Source organism: Bombina bombina, chromosome 1 (genome assembly GCF_027579735.1).
Source record: "Bombina bombina isolate aBomBom1 chromosome 1, aBomBom1.pri, whole genome shotgun sequence".
NCBI classification, from domain to species: Eukaryota; Metazoa; Chordata; class Amphibia; order Anura; family Bombinatoridae; genus Bombina; species Bombina bombina.
The window spans coordinates 637,662,808-637,680,416 of record NC_069499.1 but is presented as its reverse complement, the minus strand read 5'-3'; the positions used below and the strand labels follow the sequence as shown (position 1 = coordinate 637,680,416).

The 17,609-nt window shown below is 36.4% G+C and overlaps 1 protein-coding gene across 1 annotated transcript in view; it reads left to right on the top strand.

The window, feature by feature from the left end:
• TEX11 (testis expressed 11) overlaps positions 1-17,609 on the top strand; it is an 827,067-nt gene that overhangs the window by 570,076 nt on the left and 239,382 nt on the right. Inside the window, exon 17 of the mRNA XM_053699074.1 lies at positions 17,067-17,120. Coding sequence (XP_053555049.1) covers positions 17,067-17,120 — 54 coding nt within the window. The remainder of the gene's footprint in view (positions 1-17,066; positions 17,121-17,609) is intronic.

Below are 17,609 nucleotides of genomic sequence, written 5' to 3'. Positions count from 1 at the left end.
TCAGATAGATTCACAAGTCAGAGGGAAAAAACGAAAAACAAACAACACACAAAAAAACCAAAAAACAATACATACATTTTCCATATTGGGATTGAAATAAGCAATGATAGCAAACGCCATAATAATCAGTTTTTCCCACAACTTAAAAGGGAAAAAAAAGATATATATGTAACTCCTCTCTCCTCCTCCCCCCCACCCCCTCCCACAACCATGGTCTATATCGGTACCCAATATCCCGGAAAGTAACCTGCATGTACGTTTTGCAATACGTATTCAGTGGTACTAAATGGCTTAACTAATTGGGTTTGTACGTTTTCTGGAAAGCTTTTGATAACCTTTATCCATTTTTTGAAGTAATTTTGAATTTGAATATTACTGGGGTATTGTATAGATATTTGTTCAATAACACATTGATTTATCAATATCTTTTTAAATTCTACGAACTTAGGTGCTTTTGGAGATTTGCATCTTTTTAATATAAGGTTTCGCACTAGTAATATTATAGTATTAATTAAATTATTATCTTTTTGTTGTTCTGAGTATTTTACTAGGAAAAACACATGTTGTTTTAGGATTTCATCCCCTATTAATAAGTTCTTTTTCAGCCAGTAGTTAATTTGTAACCAAAGCTGATGAATTTTGGGGCATGCCCAAAAATAATGTAATGTATCTGCTACTTGTGCATTACATTTTGGGCAAGTGTGCTTTAATTTATACCACTTTCTAAGATTATGTGCTGTTATATATACTTTATTTATTACTTTCAAGTGTGATTCACGCCATACAGTTGGTACCCATGTTTTATTTATTATTCTAAAACTCTCCTGTACGTCTGAACTATTTATTCTTGGAAAATCCTGCTGCCATTTGTTTGCAATTCCCTCTATCTGGGTTAAAGTAGAGTTGGAATTTATCAAACTGTATAAATGGGCTATTGAATGTATTCCACCTTGAAATAGTTTGATTATACTTTCTAATACCCCTAGTGTCCAATCTGGATTGTACCTTATTTGTAGCTTATTGATATAGTTCCTAATTTGTAGGTAAGCATAAAAGTCTTGGTTAGGTAAATTAAATTGGCTTGCTATATTTTGGAAAGAGTCGATACTTAGGTTTGGTAGTAGGAGTTGTTTAATAAATATTAAACCCTTGGATTCCCATTGTGAGAAAACCCCATAAGAAAGACCTGGTGGGAATTCTGGGTTCCCCATGATAGTTAGATAATTTGAACAGTAGGGATTAATTTTATTTTCCAGGCAGTACTTTTGCCATGCCAGTATTATGTGCTTAAAGGTGTACATTTTAGTAATTATTGCTGGTAATTTAGATTTGTGGCAATGAAGTATCGCTTTTAAATTGTATGGTGCAATAATATTATTTTCACATTGGGAGAATGTCACATAATCTTGTTCAGTTACCCAGTCTAGAGCAAATTTAAGGAGTGCAGCTAAGTTATAAAATTCTATGTTTGGAAAAGCCAGGCCTGCATATTCTTTAGTCCTCATCAGTTTGTTTATGGAGATTTGTGCTCTTTTTCCTCCCCATATAAATTTTGTGCATATTTGATTGAACTTATTTATACCCGATTTATTTAGAAGGAGAGGAATATTTTGTAATAAGTACAATAATTTAGGGAATACAATTATTTTGACTAACATTATTCGTGCTGTAATAGAGATTGGAAGACTCATCCAATCTATGGTTTTCTTTTTACAATATGAAAAAAAATGAGTAAAATTCTTTTTGTACCATTCCTGTGGGTCTCGTGTTAGGATTATTCCTAGATATTTTATTTCTCGTACTTCTCTAAACGGATGTTTATATGTAAATTTTTTTGGTTTATTTAACCATAGCAATTCTGATTTTTCCATGTTAATCTTGTATCCTGATATAGTTCCAAATTGTTGTGTAGTTTTAATCAATATTGGAAGGGTTATTTCTAGGTTACTTAAATATAGTATTAAGTCATCTGCATATAGAGAAAGGGTAAATTGTTGTCCACCTATTTTAATGCCATGTAATTGTTGTCTAAGTCGTATTGCTAGAGGTTCCAGAGAGATGTTAAAAAGGAGGGGTGAGAGTGGGCAACCCTGTCTAGTGCCTCGAAGCAGTTGAAATCTTTCAGAGACCAATCCATTGACTATAATAGCTGATGTTGGTTTATTATAAATTAATTTTATAAAATTATATATATTACCTGAGAAGCCACATCTTTCCAGTGTATGGAATAGGTGGTCCCAATTTATATAGTCGAATGCCTTCTCGGCATCGACTGTTAGAATTGCCGTACTCTCTTTTTTGGATAGATTTTTGTATCTATGCTCCTTCCAGAAAAAATCTAATAATAACATAGTCTTACGTATGTTCCTTGCTGGGTTCCTATTAGGCATGAATCCAGTTTGGTTTTCATGGATTATCTTATGTAAATGTGGCTTTAGCCGATTAGCAATTATTGATGTCAAAATTTTATAGTCCACATTAAGTAAGGCTATTGGTCTATATGATGTTGGGTTTTCTAAATCTCTATCTTTTTTGGGTATTAATGTTATATTAGATGTGGTAAAGTTAGGGGGCTGTTTAATATCTGTCTTGAAATAGGTATTGTACAATTTATGTAAACTCTGTGTCACCTGTTGATATAGAATTTTATAAAATTCTATTGGAATGGCATCCGGTCCAGGGGCTTTACTTAATTTGGCTGCTTTAATCTCATTTATTATTTCCTGCGTAGTTATTGTTTGATTTAATTCTTGAACTACTTCCCCCCCCACACACACACACACACTGGGTCCTATACCCATTTTTCTTTAATTCAAGCGGCTCTTGTCCGCTGTAATCCTTTCTTCTCTTACAATATTCTTGTTAAGTTATATCCCTTCACCGATACTGATTACATGATTAAACCAAAAGCCCACGACAGCTATTAATTAAATATACCCTATACCACAAGTAGACTCACAGATCCCTCACTACAGTATTACTCGAAACCCACTTTAGTCTACAGGAAGTGGTTTTCTTGCCCTAGCTCATTACGAAGCAGGGATATAACTTTGATAACTTATATGTATAATACCCTATATAAATTTAAAAAGAGACCCTATACTCCTTTCTGTGCAACCCCACCCCTTTGCTCTCCAACAAATGAAAAACTATATATATATATATTCAAAAGTTGAGTGGAGTCTTTGAGATAAGATGGTAATCTAGTAACATAACTTTGTAAAAAGAAATCCACATATTGTGAAATATTCGATGTCAAACACCCAATTCCGGAAATAATTGGCCTTCTAGGCGGTCTTTGTAAATTTTTGTGCACTTTGGGCAAAAAATAAATGCCTAGATTTTAGAGTTCTGCGTTAGCCGTCAAAAGCAGCGTTAAGGGGTCCTAACGCTTCTTTTGGCCGCCCGCTGGTATTTAGAGTCAGCCAGGAAAGGGTCTAACGCTCACTTTCAAGCCATAACACCCATGAACTACCTATGTACCCCTAAACCGAGGTCCCCCCACATCGCCGCCACTATAATAAATATTTTTAACCCCTAATCTGCCGACCGCACACCGCCGCCACCTACATTATCCCTATGAACCCCTAATCTGCTGCCCCTAACATCGCCGACACCTACATAATGTTTATTAACCCCTAATCTGCCCCTCCAACGTCGCCGCTACCTACCTACACTTATTAACCCCTAATCTGCCGACTGGACCTCGCCGCTACTCTAATAAAGTTATTAACCCCTAAACCGCCACACTCCCACCTCGCAAACCCTATAATAAATAGTATTAACCCCTAATCTGCCCTCCCTAACATCTTCGCCACCTAACTTCAAGTATTAACCCCTAATCTGCCTACCGGACCTCGCCGCTACTCTAATAAATGTATTAACCCCTAAAGCTAAGTCTAACCCTAACACCCCCCTAAGTTAAATATAATTTTAATCTAACGAAATAAATTAAATCTTATTAACTAAAGTATTCCTATTTAAAACTAAATACCTTTAAAATAAACCCTAATATAGCTACAATATAACAAATAATTATATTGTAGCTATTTTAGGATTTATATTTATTTTACAGGCAACTTTGTATTTATTTTAACTAGGTACAATAGCTTTTAAATAGTTATTAACTATTTAATAGCTACCTAGTTAAAATAATTACAAAATTACCTGTAAAATAAATCCTAACCTAAGTTACAATTAAACCTAACACTACACTATCAATAAATTAATTAAATAAATTACTTACAATTACATACAATTAAATACACTAAACTAAATTGCAAAAAACAAACAATAAATTACAAAAAATAAAAAAAGATTACAAGAATTTTAAACTAATTACACCTACTCTAAGCCCCCTAATAAAATAAAAAATCCCCCCAAAATAATAAAGGTTCCTACCCTATTCTAAATTAAAAAGTAACCAGCTCTTTTACCAGCCCTTAAAAGGGCTTTTTGCGGGGCATGCCCCAAAGTAATCAGCTCTTTTGCCTGTAAAAAAAAACACAATACCACCCCCCAACATTACAACCCACCACCCACATACTCCTACTCTAACCCAAACCCCCCTTAAATAAACCTAACACTAGGAGGATGTTCCGCGCCGGAGGTCTTGAAGATGGAGCCGCTCCTCGACGGATGGATGAAGATAGAAGATGCCGCTTGGATGAAGATGTCTGCCGGTCCGGATGTCCTCTTTCGGTCCATCGGTGCCCGGCTGGGTGAACAAGGCTCAAGGTAGGGAGATCTTCAGGGGGGTAGTGTTAGGTTTATTTAAGGGGGGTTTGGGTTAGAGTAGGGGTATGTGGGTGGTGGGTTGTAATGTTGGGGGGTGGTATTGTGTTATTTTTTACAGGCAAAAGAGTTGAGTACTTTGGGGCATGCCCTGCAAAAAGCCCTTTTAAGGGCTGGTAATAGAGCTGTTAACTTTTATAATTTAGATTAGGGTAGGGAAAATTTTTTATTTTGGGGGCTTTGTTATTTTATTAGGGGGCTTAGAGTAGGTGCAATTGGCTTAAAATTATTGTAATCTTTTTTTATTTTTTGTAATTTAGTTTAGTTTATTTAATTGTAGGTAATTTATTTAATTTATTTAATTATAGTGTAGTGTTAGGTTTAATTGTAATTTAGGTTAGGATTTATTTTACAGGTAATTTTGTAATTATTTTAACTAGGTAGCTATTAAATAGTAAATAACTATTTAATAGCTATTGTAGCTAGTTAAAATAAATACAAAGTTGTCTGTAAAATAAATATAAATCCTAAAATAGCTACAATATAATTATTCGTTATATTGTAGCTATATTAGGGTTTATTTTACAGGTAAGTATTTAGTTTTAAATAGGAATACTTTAGTTAATAAGAGTTAATTTATTTTGTTAGATTATAATTATATTTAATTTAGGGGGGTGTTACGGTTAGACTTAGCTTTAGGGGTTAATACATTTATTAGAGTAGCGGCGAGGTCCGGTAGGCAGATTAGGGGTTAATACTTGAAGTTAGGTGGCAGCGATGTTAGGGAGGGCAGATTAGGGGTTAATACTATTTATTATAGGGTTTGCGAGGCGCGAGTGCGGCGGTTTAGGGGTTAATAACTTTATTAGAGTAGCGCCGAGGTCCGGTCGGCAGATTAGGGGTTAATAAGTGTAGGTAAGGTAGCGGCGACGTTGGGGGGGCAGATTAGGGGTTAATAAATATAATATAGGTGTCAGCGATGTTAGGGGCAGCAGATTAGGGGTGCATAGGGATAATGTAGGTTGCGTCGGTGTACGGAGCGGCAGATTAGGGGTTAATAATTATATGCAGGTGTCAGTGATAGTGGGGGTGGCAGATTAGGGGTTAATAAGTGTAAGGTTAGGGGTGTTTAGACTCAGGGTTCATGTTAGGGTGTTAGGTGCAGACTTATAAACTGTTTCCCCATAGGAAACAATGGGGCTGCGTTAGGCGCTTAACGCTGCTTTTTTGCAGGTGTTAGGTTTTTTTTCTGCCCAAACTGCCCCATTGTTTCCTATGGGGCAATCGTGCACGAGCACGTTTTTCGAGCTAGCCGCTACCGTAAGCAACGCTGGTATTGAGGGTTGAAGTGGCGGTAAATATGCTCTACGCTCCCTTTTTGGAGCCTAATGCAGCCCTTCAGAGAACTCTCAATACCAGTGTTGTTTAGAAGCAGCACTAGAAAAAAAAGATGCGTAGCTAACGCACCCCTTCGGCCGCAGAACTCTAAATCTAGGCGAAAATGTTGGAATTTTTGGATATTTGACATTTAAAAATTCAAACTCAGAATTGGTTAGGATACCTGTTATATTTGCTTATTTTAGTATATTAAATAATTCTGACTGTTGTTTTTTTAATAGGGGAGTTTTTAAGTTGATAAATCATTAAGCAATCTCCCTGATTCACCCAGATAATAACTGGTGTCCATTATAACCACACTGCCTCCCTTATCGGCCGGCTTAATGGTGATATCCTTATTACATTGTAATGATTTTAGTGCTTCTAATTCCTTTCTAGTCATATTCCAGGATATATATTTAGTTTGATCTAATTTATCAAGATCTTTTTTTACCATTTGTTCAAACAGTTTAATATGTTCTCTTTTTTCATGAGTGGGAAAAAAGGATGATTTCGCTTTAAAATCAGTACGTGAGAATTGCCTTTCATGACCTATTTGTGCTTTTTTCTCAATAGGATTTTTAAAAAAATATCTTTTTAAGGTCAATTTACAAATATATTGGTTGACATTAATTAAAGTCTCAAATTTGTTTAATTTGCATGATAGTGCAAAAGATAATCCTTTTTTTTTAAAACAGATGTTTTTATATCATTAAGAGGCTGTTTGCTTAAATTAAAGATTCTATTATTTCCTAATACTGTCTTCTTATTGTTTTGTGTTTTGATTCCTCTACCTCTTCTTCCTCTAATCTTCTTTTTCTTATTTGTATTTGTGGTTTCTCTAGTTTAGCTTTCATTAGTTCTTTTGAAGTTCCCTCTCTTATTGGGGATTCCCCTAAAAAATGGTCCTTTGAATATTTGTTTTGTTAAACATATCTTTGTTGATGATTCCTTATTGGAAAATCATCTTGGTGGGGTTCATGTTCATCATTCAATGATTGTAATCTTTGATATCTGTTATTAACTGGTATTCTCCAATTTTGATTATCCCTTCTAGTGTGAGCAGAGTAGTATGTCCTGAATTATAAACAGATTTTTCTCTATCATAGTTGTATCTTGGATTTTGCCAGTTATTATTATTCTCTCTAGAGTGTGAATAAGTATGTTCATTAGTTGACAATTCTATGGCCTCTAGTTATCAACGTGTCTACTTACCTGCCATCGCCGGCCCCAATATGCCCGCCTAAGCTCGCCTACCATCGCCGCCGCGGACCTGAATAATCTCGCCAAAGTTATCAATAAAGCTGTCAAAAAGCCGCGCACCAAGTACGGGGCGATGAGCAGCGGACTGTGATAGTTATCACTCATCCGATCTCGCTGCTCTTCGGCTTTTTTCCAGCTTTATTGCTAGCCTGTCACTAAGCACCCACACTAAACTATACTGTTCTACCCCCCTATACCGGCGCCCCCGGAGCCCCCCACAACTAAATAAAGTTATTAACCCCTAAACCGCCGATCCCGAACCCCACCGCAACTAAATAAATTGTTTAACCCTTAAACCGTCGCTCCCGGACCCCGCCGCCACCTATATTAAACTTATTAACCCCTAATCTGCTCCCCCTACACCGTCGCCACCTATAATAAAATTATTAACCCCTAAACCTAAGTCTAACCCTAACACCCCCCTAACAAATATTAATTAAATACATCTAAATATTATAACTCTTATTAACTAAATTAATCCTATTTTACCTGTAAAATAAACCCTAATATAGCTACAATATAAATAATAATTATAGTGTATCTATTTTAGGATTTATTTTTATTTTACAGGCAAATTTCAATTTATTTTAACTAGGTACTATAGCTATTAAATAGTTATTAACTATTTAGTAGCTACCTAGTTAAATAAAGAGAAATTTACCTGTAAAATAAAAACTAACCTAAGTTACAATTACACCTAACACTACACTATCATTAAATAAATTATTCCTATTTAAAACTAAATACTTACCTGTAAAATAAACCCTAAGATAGCTACAATGTAATTAATAATTACATTGTAGCTATTTTAGGATTTATATTTATTTTACAGGTAACTTTGTATTTATTTGAGCTAGTTAGAATAGTTATTAAATAGTTATTAGCTATTTAATAACTACCTAGCTAAAAGAAATGCAAAATTACCTGTAAAACAAATCCTAACCTAAGTTACAATTAAACCTAACACTACACTATCATTAAATTAATTAAATAAATTACCTACAAATAACTACAATTAAATAGAATTAAATAAACTAACTAAAGTACAAAAAATAAAAAATAAATAAGTTACAAAAAATAAAAAAAATAAGTTACAAACATTTAAAAAATATTACAATTTTAAGCTACTTACACCTAATCTAAGCCCCCTAATAAAATAACAAAGCCCCCCAAAATAAAAAAATGCCCTACCCTATTCTACATTAAAAAGTTAACAGCTCTATTACCTTACCAGCCCTTAAAAGGGCCTTTTGCGGGGCATGCCCCAAAGAATTCAGCTCTTTTGACTGTAAAATAAAATACAACCCCCCCAACATTAAAACCCACCACCCACATACCCCTACTCTAACCCAAACCCCCCTTAAATAAACCTAACACTACCCCCTGAAGATCATCCTACCTTTAGCCGTCTTCAGCCAGCCGACCACCGATGGAACAGAAGAAGACATCCGGAGTGGCAGAAGTCATCATCCAAGGGGCGCTGAAGAAGTCTTCCATCCGATTGAAGTCATCATCCAGGTGGCGTCTTCAATCTTCATCCATCCGGAGCGGAGCCATCTTCAGATGAGCCGACTTGGAGCCATCTTCTTCCACCGACGACTGAACGACGAATGACGGTTCCTTTAAGTGACGTCATCCAAGATGGCGTCCCTCGAATTCCGATTGGCTGATAGGATTCTATCAGCCAATCGGAATTAAGGTAGGAAAATCTGATTGGCTGATTGAATCAGCCAATCAGATTGAAGTTCAATCCGATTGGCTGATCAAATCAGCCAATCAGATTAATCTCGCATTCTATTGGCTGATCGGAACAGCCAATAGAATGCGAGCTCAATCTGATTGGCTGATTGGATCAGCCAATCCGATTGAACTTCAATCTGATTGGCTGATTTAATCAGCCAATCAGATTTTTCCTACCTTAATTCCGATTGGCTGATAGAATCCTATCAGCCAATCGGAATTCGAGGGACGCCATCTTGGATGACGTCACTTAAAGGAACCGTCATTCGTCGTTCAGTCGTCGGTGGAAGAAGATGGCTCCGCGTTGGCTTGTCTGACGATGGCTCCGCTCTGCTCCGGATGGATGAAGATTGAAGACGCCACCTGGATGATGACTTCAATCGGATGGAAGACTTCTTCAGCGCCCCTTCGATGATGACTTCTGCCACTCCGGATGTCTTCTTCTGTTCCATCGGTGGTCGGCTGGCTGAAGACGGCTAAAGGTAGGATGATCTTCAGGGGGGTAGTGTTAGGTTTATTTAAGGGGGGTTTGGGTTAGATTAGGGGTATGTGGGTGGTGGGTTTTAATGTTGGGGGGTTGTATTTTTTTTTTACAGGCAAAAGAGCTGAATTCTTTGGGGCATGCCCCGCAAAAGGCCCTTTTAAGGGCTGGTAAGGTAATAGAGCTGTTAACTTTTTAATGTAGAATAGGGTAGGGCATTTTTTTTATTTTGGGGGGCTTTGTTATTTTATTAGGGGGCTTAGATTAGGTGTAAGTAGCTTAAAATTGTTGTAATATTTTTTAAATGTTTGTAACTTATTTTATTTTTTTGTATTTTAGTTAGTTTATTTAATTGTATTTAATTGTAGTTATTTGTAGGTAATTTATTTAATTAATTTAATGATAGTGTAGTGTTATGTTTAATTGTAACTTAGGTTAGGATTTATTTTACAGGTAATTTTGTATTTATTTTAGCTAGGTAGTTATTAAATAGTTAATAACTATTTAATAACTATTCTAACTAGCTAAAATAAATACAAAGTTACCTGTAAAATAAATATAAATCCTAAAATAGCTACAATGTAATTATTAATTACATTGTAGCTATCTTAGGGTTTATTTTACAGGTAAGTATTTAGTTTTAAATAGGATTAATTTATTAAAGTATAGTGTACAGGGAGTGCAGAATTATTAGGCAAATGAGTATTTTGACCACATCATCCTCTTTATGCATGTTGTCTTACTCCAAGCTGTATAGGCTTGAAAGCCTACTACCAATTAAGCATATTAGGTGTGGTCTAATGACATCAACACCCTATATCAGGTGTGCATAATTATTAGGCAACTTCCTTTCCTTTGGCAAAATGGGTCAAAAGAAGGACTTGACAGGCTCAGAAAAGTCAAAAATAGTGAGATATCTTGCAGAGGGATGCAGCACTCTTAAAATTGCAAAGCTTCTGAAGCGTGATCATCGAACAATCAAGCGTTTCATTCAAAATAGTCAACAGGGTCGCAAGAAGCGTTTGGAAAAACCAAGGCGCAAAATAACTGCCCATGAACTGAGAAAAGTCAAGCGTGCAGCTGCCAAGATGCCACTTGCCAACAGTTTGGCCATATTTCAGAGCTGCAACATCACTGGAGTGCCCAAAAGCACAAGGTGTGCAATACTCAGAGACATGACCAAGGTAAAAAAGGCTGAAAGACGACCACCACTGAACAAGACACACAAGCTGAAACGTCAAGACTGGGCCAAGAAATATCTCAAGACTGATTTTTCTAAGGTTTTATGGACTGATGAAATGAGAGTGAGTCTTGATGGGCCAGATGGATGGGCCCGTGGCTGGATTGGTAAAGGGCAGAGAGCTCCAGTCCGACTCAGACGCCAGCAAGGTGGAGGTGGAGTACTGGTTTGGGCTGGTATCATCAAAGATGAGCTTGTGGGGCCTTTTCGGGTTGAGGATGGAGTCAAGCTCAACTCCCAGTCCTACTGCCAGTTTCTGGAAGACACCTTCTTCAAGCAGTGGTACAGGAAGAAGTCTGCATCCTTCAAGAAAAACATGATTTTCATGCAGGACAATGCTCCATCACACGCGTCCAAGTACTCCACAGCGTGGCTGGCAAGAAAGGGTATAAAAGAAGAAAATCTAATGACATGGCCTCCTTGTTCACCTGATCTGAACCCCATTGAGAACCTGTGGTCCATCATCAAATGTGAGATTTACATGGAGGGAAAACAGTACACCTCTCTGAACAGTGTCTGGGAGGCTGTGGTTGCTGCTGCACACAATGTTGATGGTGAACAGATCAAAACACTGACAGAATCCATGGATGGCAGGCTTTTGAGTGTCCTTGCAAAGAAAGGTGGCTATATTGGTCACTGATTTGTTTTTGTTTTTTTTTTGAATGTCAGAAATGTATATTTGTGAATGTTGAGATATTGGTTTCACTGGTAAAAATAAATAATTGAAATGGGTATATATTTGTTTTTTGTTAAGTTGCCTAATAATTATGCACAGTAATAGTCACCTGCACACACAGATATCCCCCTAAAATAGCTATAACTAAAAACAAACTAAAAACTACTTCCAAAACTATTCAGCTTTGATATTAATGAGTTTTTTTGGGTTCATTGAGAACATGGTTGTTGTTCAATAATAAAATGAATCCTCAAAAATACAACTTGCCTAATAATTCTGCACTCCCTGTAGTGTTAGGTGTAATTGTAACTTAGGTTAGTTTTTATTTTACAGGTAAATTTTTCTTTATTTTAACTAGGTAGCTATTAAATAGTTAATAACTATTTAATAGCTATTGTACCTAGTTAAAATAAATTGAAATTTGCCTGTAAAATAAAAATAAATTCTAAGATAGCTACAATATAATTATTATTTATATTGTAGCTATCATAGGGTTTATTTTAAAGGTAAGTATTTAGTTTTAAATAGGATTAATTTAGTTAATGAGAAATATTATTTAGATTTATTTAATTAATATTTAAGTTAGGGGGGTGTTAGGGTTAGTGTTAGACTTAGGTTTAGGGGTTAATAAATTTATTATAGTGGCGGCGGTGTAGGGGGGGCAGGATAGGGGTTAATAAATTTATTATAGGTGGCGACGGTGTAGGGGGGGCAGATTAGGGGTTAATAAGTTTAATATAGGTTGCGGCGGGGTCCGGGAGCAGCGGTTTTTGGGGTTAAACTATTTAGTTGCGGCGAGGTCCGGGATCCGCAGGATAGGGGTTAATAAATTTATTATAGGTGGCGGCGGTATGGGGGGGCAGGATAGGGGTTACTAGGTATTATGTAGATGGCGGCGGTTTAGGGGCTAATACATTTATAAGAGTAGCGGCGAGGTCTAGGAGCGGCGGTTTAGGGGTTAATAACTTTATTTTGTTGCAGGGGCTCTGGGGGCGGCGGTATAGGGGGTAGAACAGTATAGTTAGTATGAGTGGTTAGTGACAGCTTGTCAATAAAGCTGTCAAAAAGCCGAAGAGCAGCGAGATCGGATGAGTGATAACTCTCACAGTCCGCTGCTCATCGCCCCGTACTTGGTGCGCAGCTTTTTGACAGCTTTTTTGATAATTTAGGCGAAATTTTTCAGGTCCGCGGCGGTGATGGTAGGCGAGCTTAGGCGGGCGTATTGGACCGGCGAAGGCAGGTAAAGTAGACACGTTGATAACTAGAGGCCTGTGTGTCTACTGCTTAGTTTAGCTACAGCTCCCTGAATTTTCATGAAGGTTCTGGGAACCCTAAAAACTGTAATCAGAGCTCAAGGTTTTTCAGTGGCTGGACAATATCTTGGTTCAGGCTCCATCTTTACCTTTAGCAAATTGTCACACCAATAATATTTTGTGGTTTCTTTGACAACATGGTTGGAAAATTATTGTTCCAAATAGCTCTCTGTCTCCACAGACCAGGGTTTCTTTTCTGGGACTCGTCATAGACTCCTTTTCAATGAGAGTATCTTCAGAGAAAACTAAAGTTACAGTCAACTTGTGCAAAGCTTCTGGCACTTCCCAACCCTACAATAGCTCTCTGTATGGAAGTGCTAGATCTGATGATTGTGGCATCAGATGGCATTCTATTTGCTCGGTTTCACGTAAGACCTCTTCAACTTTGCAAGCTGAGCCAATAGTTCAAGGTTTACAATCAACTTTCCCAAATGATTTTGGGCTTGATTATGAGTGTAGCACTATCTATCACTCCCCTGCTCGTGCACAAACTCCGCTAGTAAGTAAGCTTTTGCGTGTGTCGAGTTCCGCGTATATTACGGAAGTTGAAAGTAAAAAGTTTTCACTTGCGCACTTACTCGATGCGCACAAAAAGCAGAAGTTGAAATATTGCGACCATGTTAGCGTATTACCCCATAGACTTCAATGCAATGTGCATGCAAACCTGATCCTATTTTCTCAAATGTGCTAACCGACATGAAATATTCAACATTACAATGTTCTATTTAGAATAGAATATGTTCTATTTATTCATAAATACATATTTCTACATATATCTGATGATATTTTGGTATAATATATATCTATACCTAGCTATATAAATGATTTTATATATACTGTATATATATATATATATATATATATATATATATATATATATATATATATATATATATATAAATACTTAGAGCATATTTCTCTATGTGAAGAACTTTCTCATAGGAAAGGTAAAGACCTAAGCGCACAGGATAAAGTACATATAAGATATAATATAAAATAATGAGATGAAAATATGTAAATTAGATGGTAGGAAAAATGATGGAAGAATGATAGTTACTTCTTCGTCAGAGGTTTGGGCACTATACTTGGATTCCAGGATGTATTACTGTGGAATTTTATCTGATTTCTATTATGTTATGAACTGCTTTGGACTATTTATATTGCATACGGATTGCAGATGTAGTGTTACTACTATTGACAGCTTTTGTCTGTGTTCGGAAACTACATGATTTATATAATATACTGTTCTGTTAACATACAGCTTTTCTTCTATCATTTTTCCTACCATCTAATTTACATATTTTCATCACATTATTTTATTTTATATATTATATCTTATATGTACTTTATCCTGTTCCAAATAGCTGTACTTTTAAATGTATTTTTTATGTGTTTTGTGACATTTTTTTAGATAACCATTGCTCTGAAGTCACGTTATCCAGACGTGCGATACATTCAATTGCGCTCAAGTTGTCGCATTTACTTTTACTTGCGCTTCTTCCAAAGAGCACAAACAGCCACGATAAACCCGATATTGCTTGCGCGCAGCAGTAGCTTACAACATTTAATGCACCACTCATAATCTAGTCCACTATTGGATCCTGTAACAAAGCGATCTCTATTGTGGTGGATAAATCACCAGTCCATTTCCCTGGGGACTTCTTTTCTATGGTCAACTTGGAAAATTGCTAAGCTTCCTGATACGTTTTGTTCCAGCTTTAGTCAGGTTGAAACCAGTTATTAAACCGATTTCTCCCCCTTGAAACCTTAATTTGTTTTTGTTTTTAAAGTGAATGTCAAGTTTGACAAATGTGTGCCCAGTTTTTAAAAATCATCTTTCATTCATCAAACTTTACATTTTACTCGTTTTGTTAAAATACTTACCTTTTATTCTTTAAAGCCGCTCCAACACTTCTCCCGCCCGTCGCAAGCCTCTTCATATATCAGCAATGACGAATCTGGCTTCTTCCAATCACGGCTTCCCCCCCAAAGCAAACTTTGCTTGAGGCAAAGCCGTGATTGGAGGAAGTCGGATTCGTCATTTTTTAAATATGGAGAGACTTGCGACGAGCGGGGGAAGCGCTGGAGCAGCTTTCAAGAAATAAAGGTAAGTATTTTAACAAAGCGAGTGAAATGTAAAGTGCACCTGTTTTTAATAGGATTTTTAAAAAACGGACATACATTCTTCAAACTTGACATTCACTTTAAGAGTCTTACAAGTCTCTATGATTGAACTTAGGCATTCTTTAGACAATCAGCTTTTGTCTTGGAAGATCCTGTTTCTGAATTGTATGCTCTTATCTGTTTTTTTTTTTTTATCAAGATTAGGCTGTTTTAATAACTAAATTAGATTTTTTTGGCAAAGGTAGTCTTTGTCCTAATCCTAATCTTTGTACTAATCCTAAAATCCTTAAGAAAGGATTTTACATAATTTGGATGTAGTTGAAGCTTTTTATCTTCAGGCTGCAAAGAATTTTAGGCAGTCATCTAATTTATTAATTCATTTCTCGGGTCCACGCCAAGACCAGAAGGCCACGGCCGTCACTTTTGCTTCTTGGTTAAAGGGACACTGAACCCAATTTTTTTCTTTTGTGATTCTGATAGAGCATGCATTTTTAAGCAACTTTCTAATTTACTCCTATTATCAATTATTCTTCTGTATCTTTATTTGAAAAAGAAGGCATCTAAGCTAAGGAGCCATCCAATTTTTAGTTCAGACCATGGACAACACTTGTTTATTGGTGGATGAATTTATCCACCAATCAGCAAGAACAACCCAGGTTGTTCACCAAAAATGGGCACGACATTTAAACTTACATTCTTGCTTTTCAAATAAAGATACTGAGAGATTGAAGAAATTTGATAATAGGAGTAAATTAGAAAGTTGCTTAAAAATGCATGCTCTAACAAATTTGGGTTCAGTGTCCCTTTAAAGCTTTTGATTAACAAGGTTTACTTGGAGGGGGGAAAGTTTCTCCCAAAGTGCATTACTGCTTACTCTACCAGATCAGTTTCCAGTACTTCCTGGGCATTTAAAAATGAGGCTTCTGTAGAACAAATTTGCAAGGCAGCAACATGGTTTTCCTTGCAAACCTTTACTAAACTCTACTACTTTGATGCTTTTGTTTCTTTGGAAGCGGCTTTTGGTAGGAACATTCTCTAGTTAGTGGTGTCGGGAAATTAGGTCTATGCCTTTTTTAAAAACAAATTGTTTATCCCACCCAAATTTCTCATGGACTCCACAGCTTGGGTATTAGTTCCCAAACATAATGTACTTGTGGACTCTCGCCACCATATGAAAGAAAGATGATTTACATAGTGCAGACTTTAAAAAGCACACAATTGTAAACTTGGAAAAGTTGCACCCACTTTATTTTGAGGGTTATTAATATCCCATAGATTAAATCTTGTTCCTAAAAACACGCCAAAATTAAATTTTATTTTTTTTAACAGCGAACCTAGTTAAAATACTTAAACTATTTTACAGTACACTGCATACATATAACACGGTATACAAATGTGCAGTATACCCACAGTACCACAACTCAAATAAGTTTATTATTCATTTACAAGTTATAACTATTGTAAACAAAAGCATTCCAGATCTAATAAATAAATGTTGTTGTCATTCCACAATGTCTAAAGGGATCATTTACATTAAACCTTTGCTGCCATAGCAATGCTGCAGTGAACATTCCGCTACTGGTAGGGAACCCCTGCATTACATGTTGAAGTGTACTAACATGCCTCTTTGCAAGACTATCTATAAACAATCGTTTTATCCCTTTAGAACATTTCACCTGCACGTTTGATTTGCGATGTGGATACCTTTGCAGCAAAGCGCTATTATAACAATCCTTTAAACATTGGGACCTGGCTCTCTGCACAGAGCAAACGTATCATAGCTGAGCTCTGCCTGGTCCCTGTCATGACTTTAGAAAACCTCTCATTATAAGAGCTGGAGAAAGTGACACAAGCAGATCACATGATTTGGCTGCACGGCTTTCACTTTCTCGTGTAATTTCTTATTTGTTTAGTCCTACAGGGAGGTAAGAGTTATTATGGCTCGTTGCTACCTGCTGTCACTGGGTAAACCTTTTAAAAAAGAAATGTACATTTGCTTTCAATGTTACCTCCTGAATAAAGAGGTCTGACCTATATTGCTATTATTTAAAAGATGCGCTCACATAATTTTAGATTGATTGACAGAGATTGATAGACAGATTTACTCATTTCTTGTAGATGTTTGGTGCGACTTGTGCTCGCTGGAGAGGAAGGCAAAGACGAAGACAAAAGGTAAGGCCTGTGCCAGTCAGCATATTTTGTGGCGTGACATTATTATGGTTGTTGTGGTGCTACCAGGCAGCTTCACTACTGTCCCCTTAGTAGGGTTAGTGTGGGGTGTATATTTATACTATGAGCCCCCTCACCTGACAAGGAATTGGAATAGCTATGTATTAGACCATTGGTTTTCAAACCTGTTGGGCCTCCCTAACGGGCCAGATTTTGAGAATAGCTGAACTATAGTGCAGGTGAAATAATCAGTTGATTAATAAATATGGTTATTTTACGTGCTCTCACTTAAGGTAATCCTGAAAATGCTTAAAATGACAGGAAACACAATTTTCTTTTTTCATAATTCAGATAGCGCATACAGTTTTGAACAACTTTCAAATTTACTTCTATAATCTAATTTGCTTCTTTATTTTGGTATCTGTTGTTGAAAAGTATACCTAAGTAGGCTCAGGAGTTAGGAGCTAGCTGCTAACTGGTGGCTGCACATAT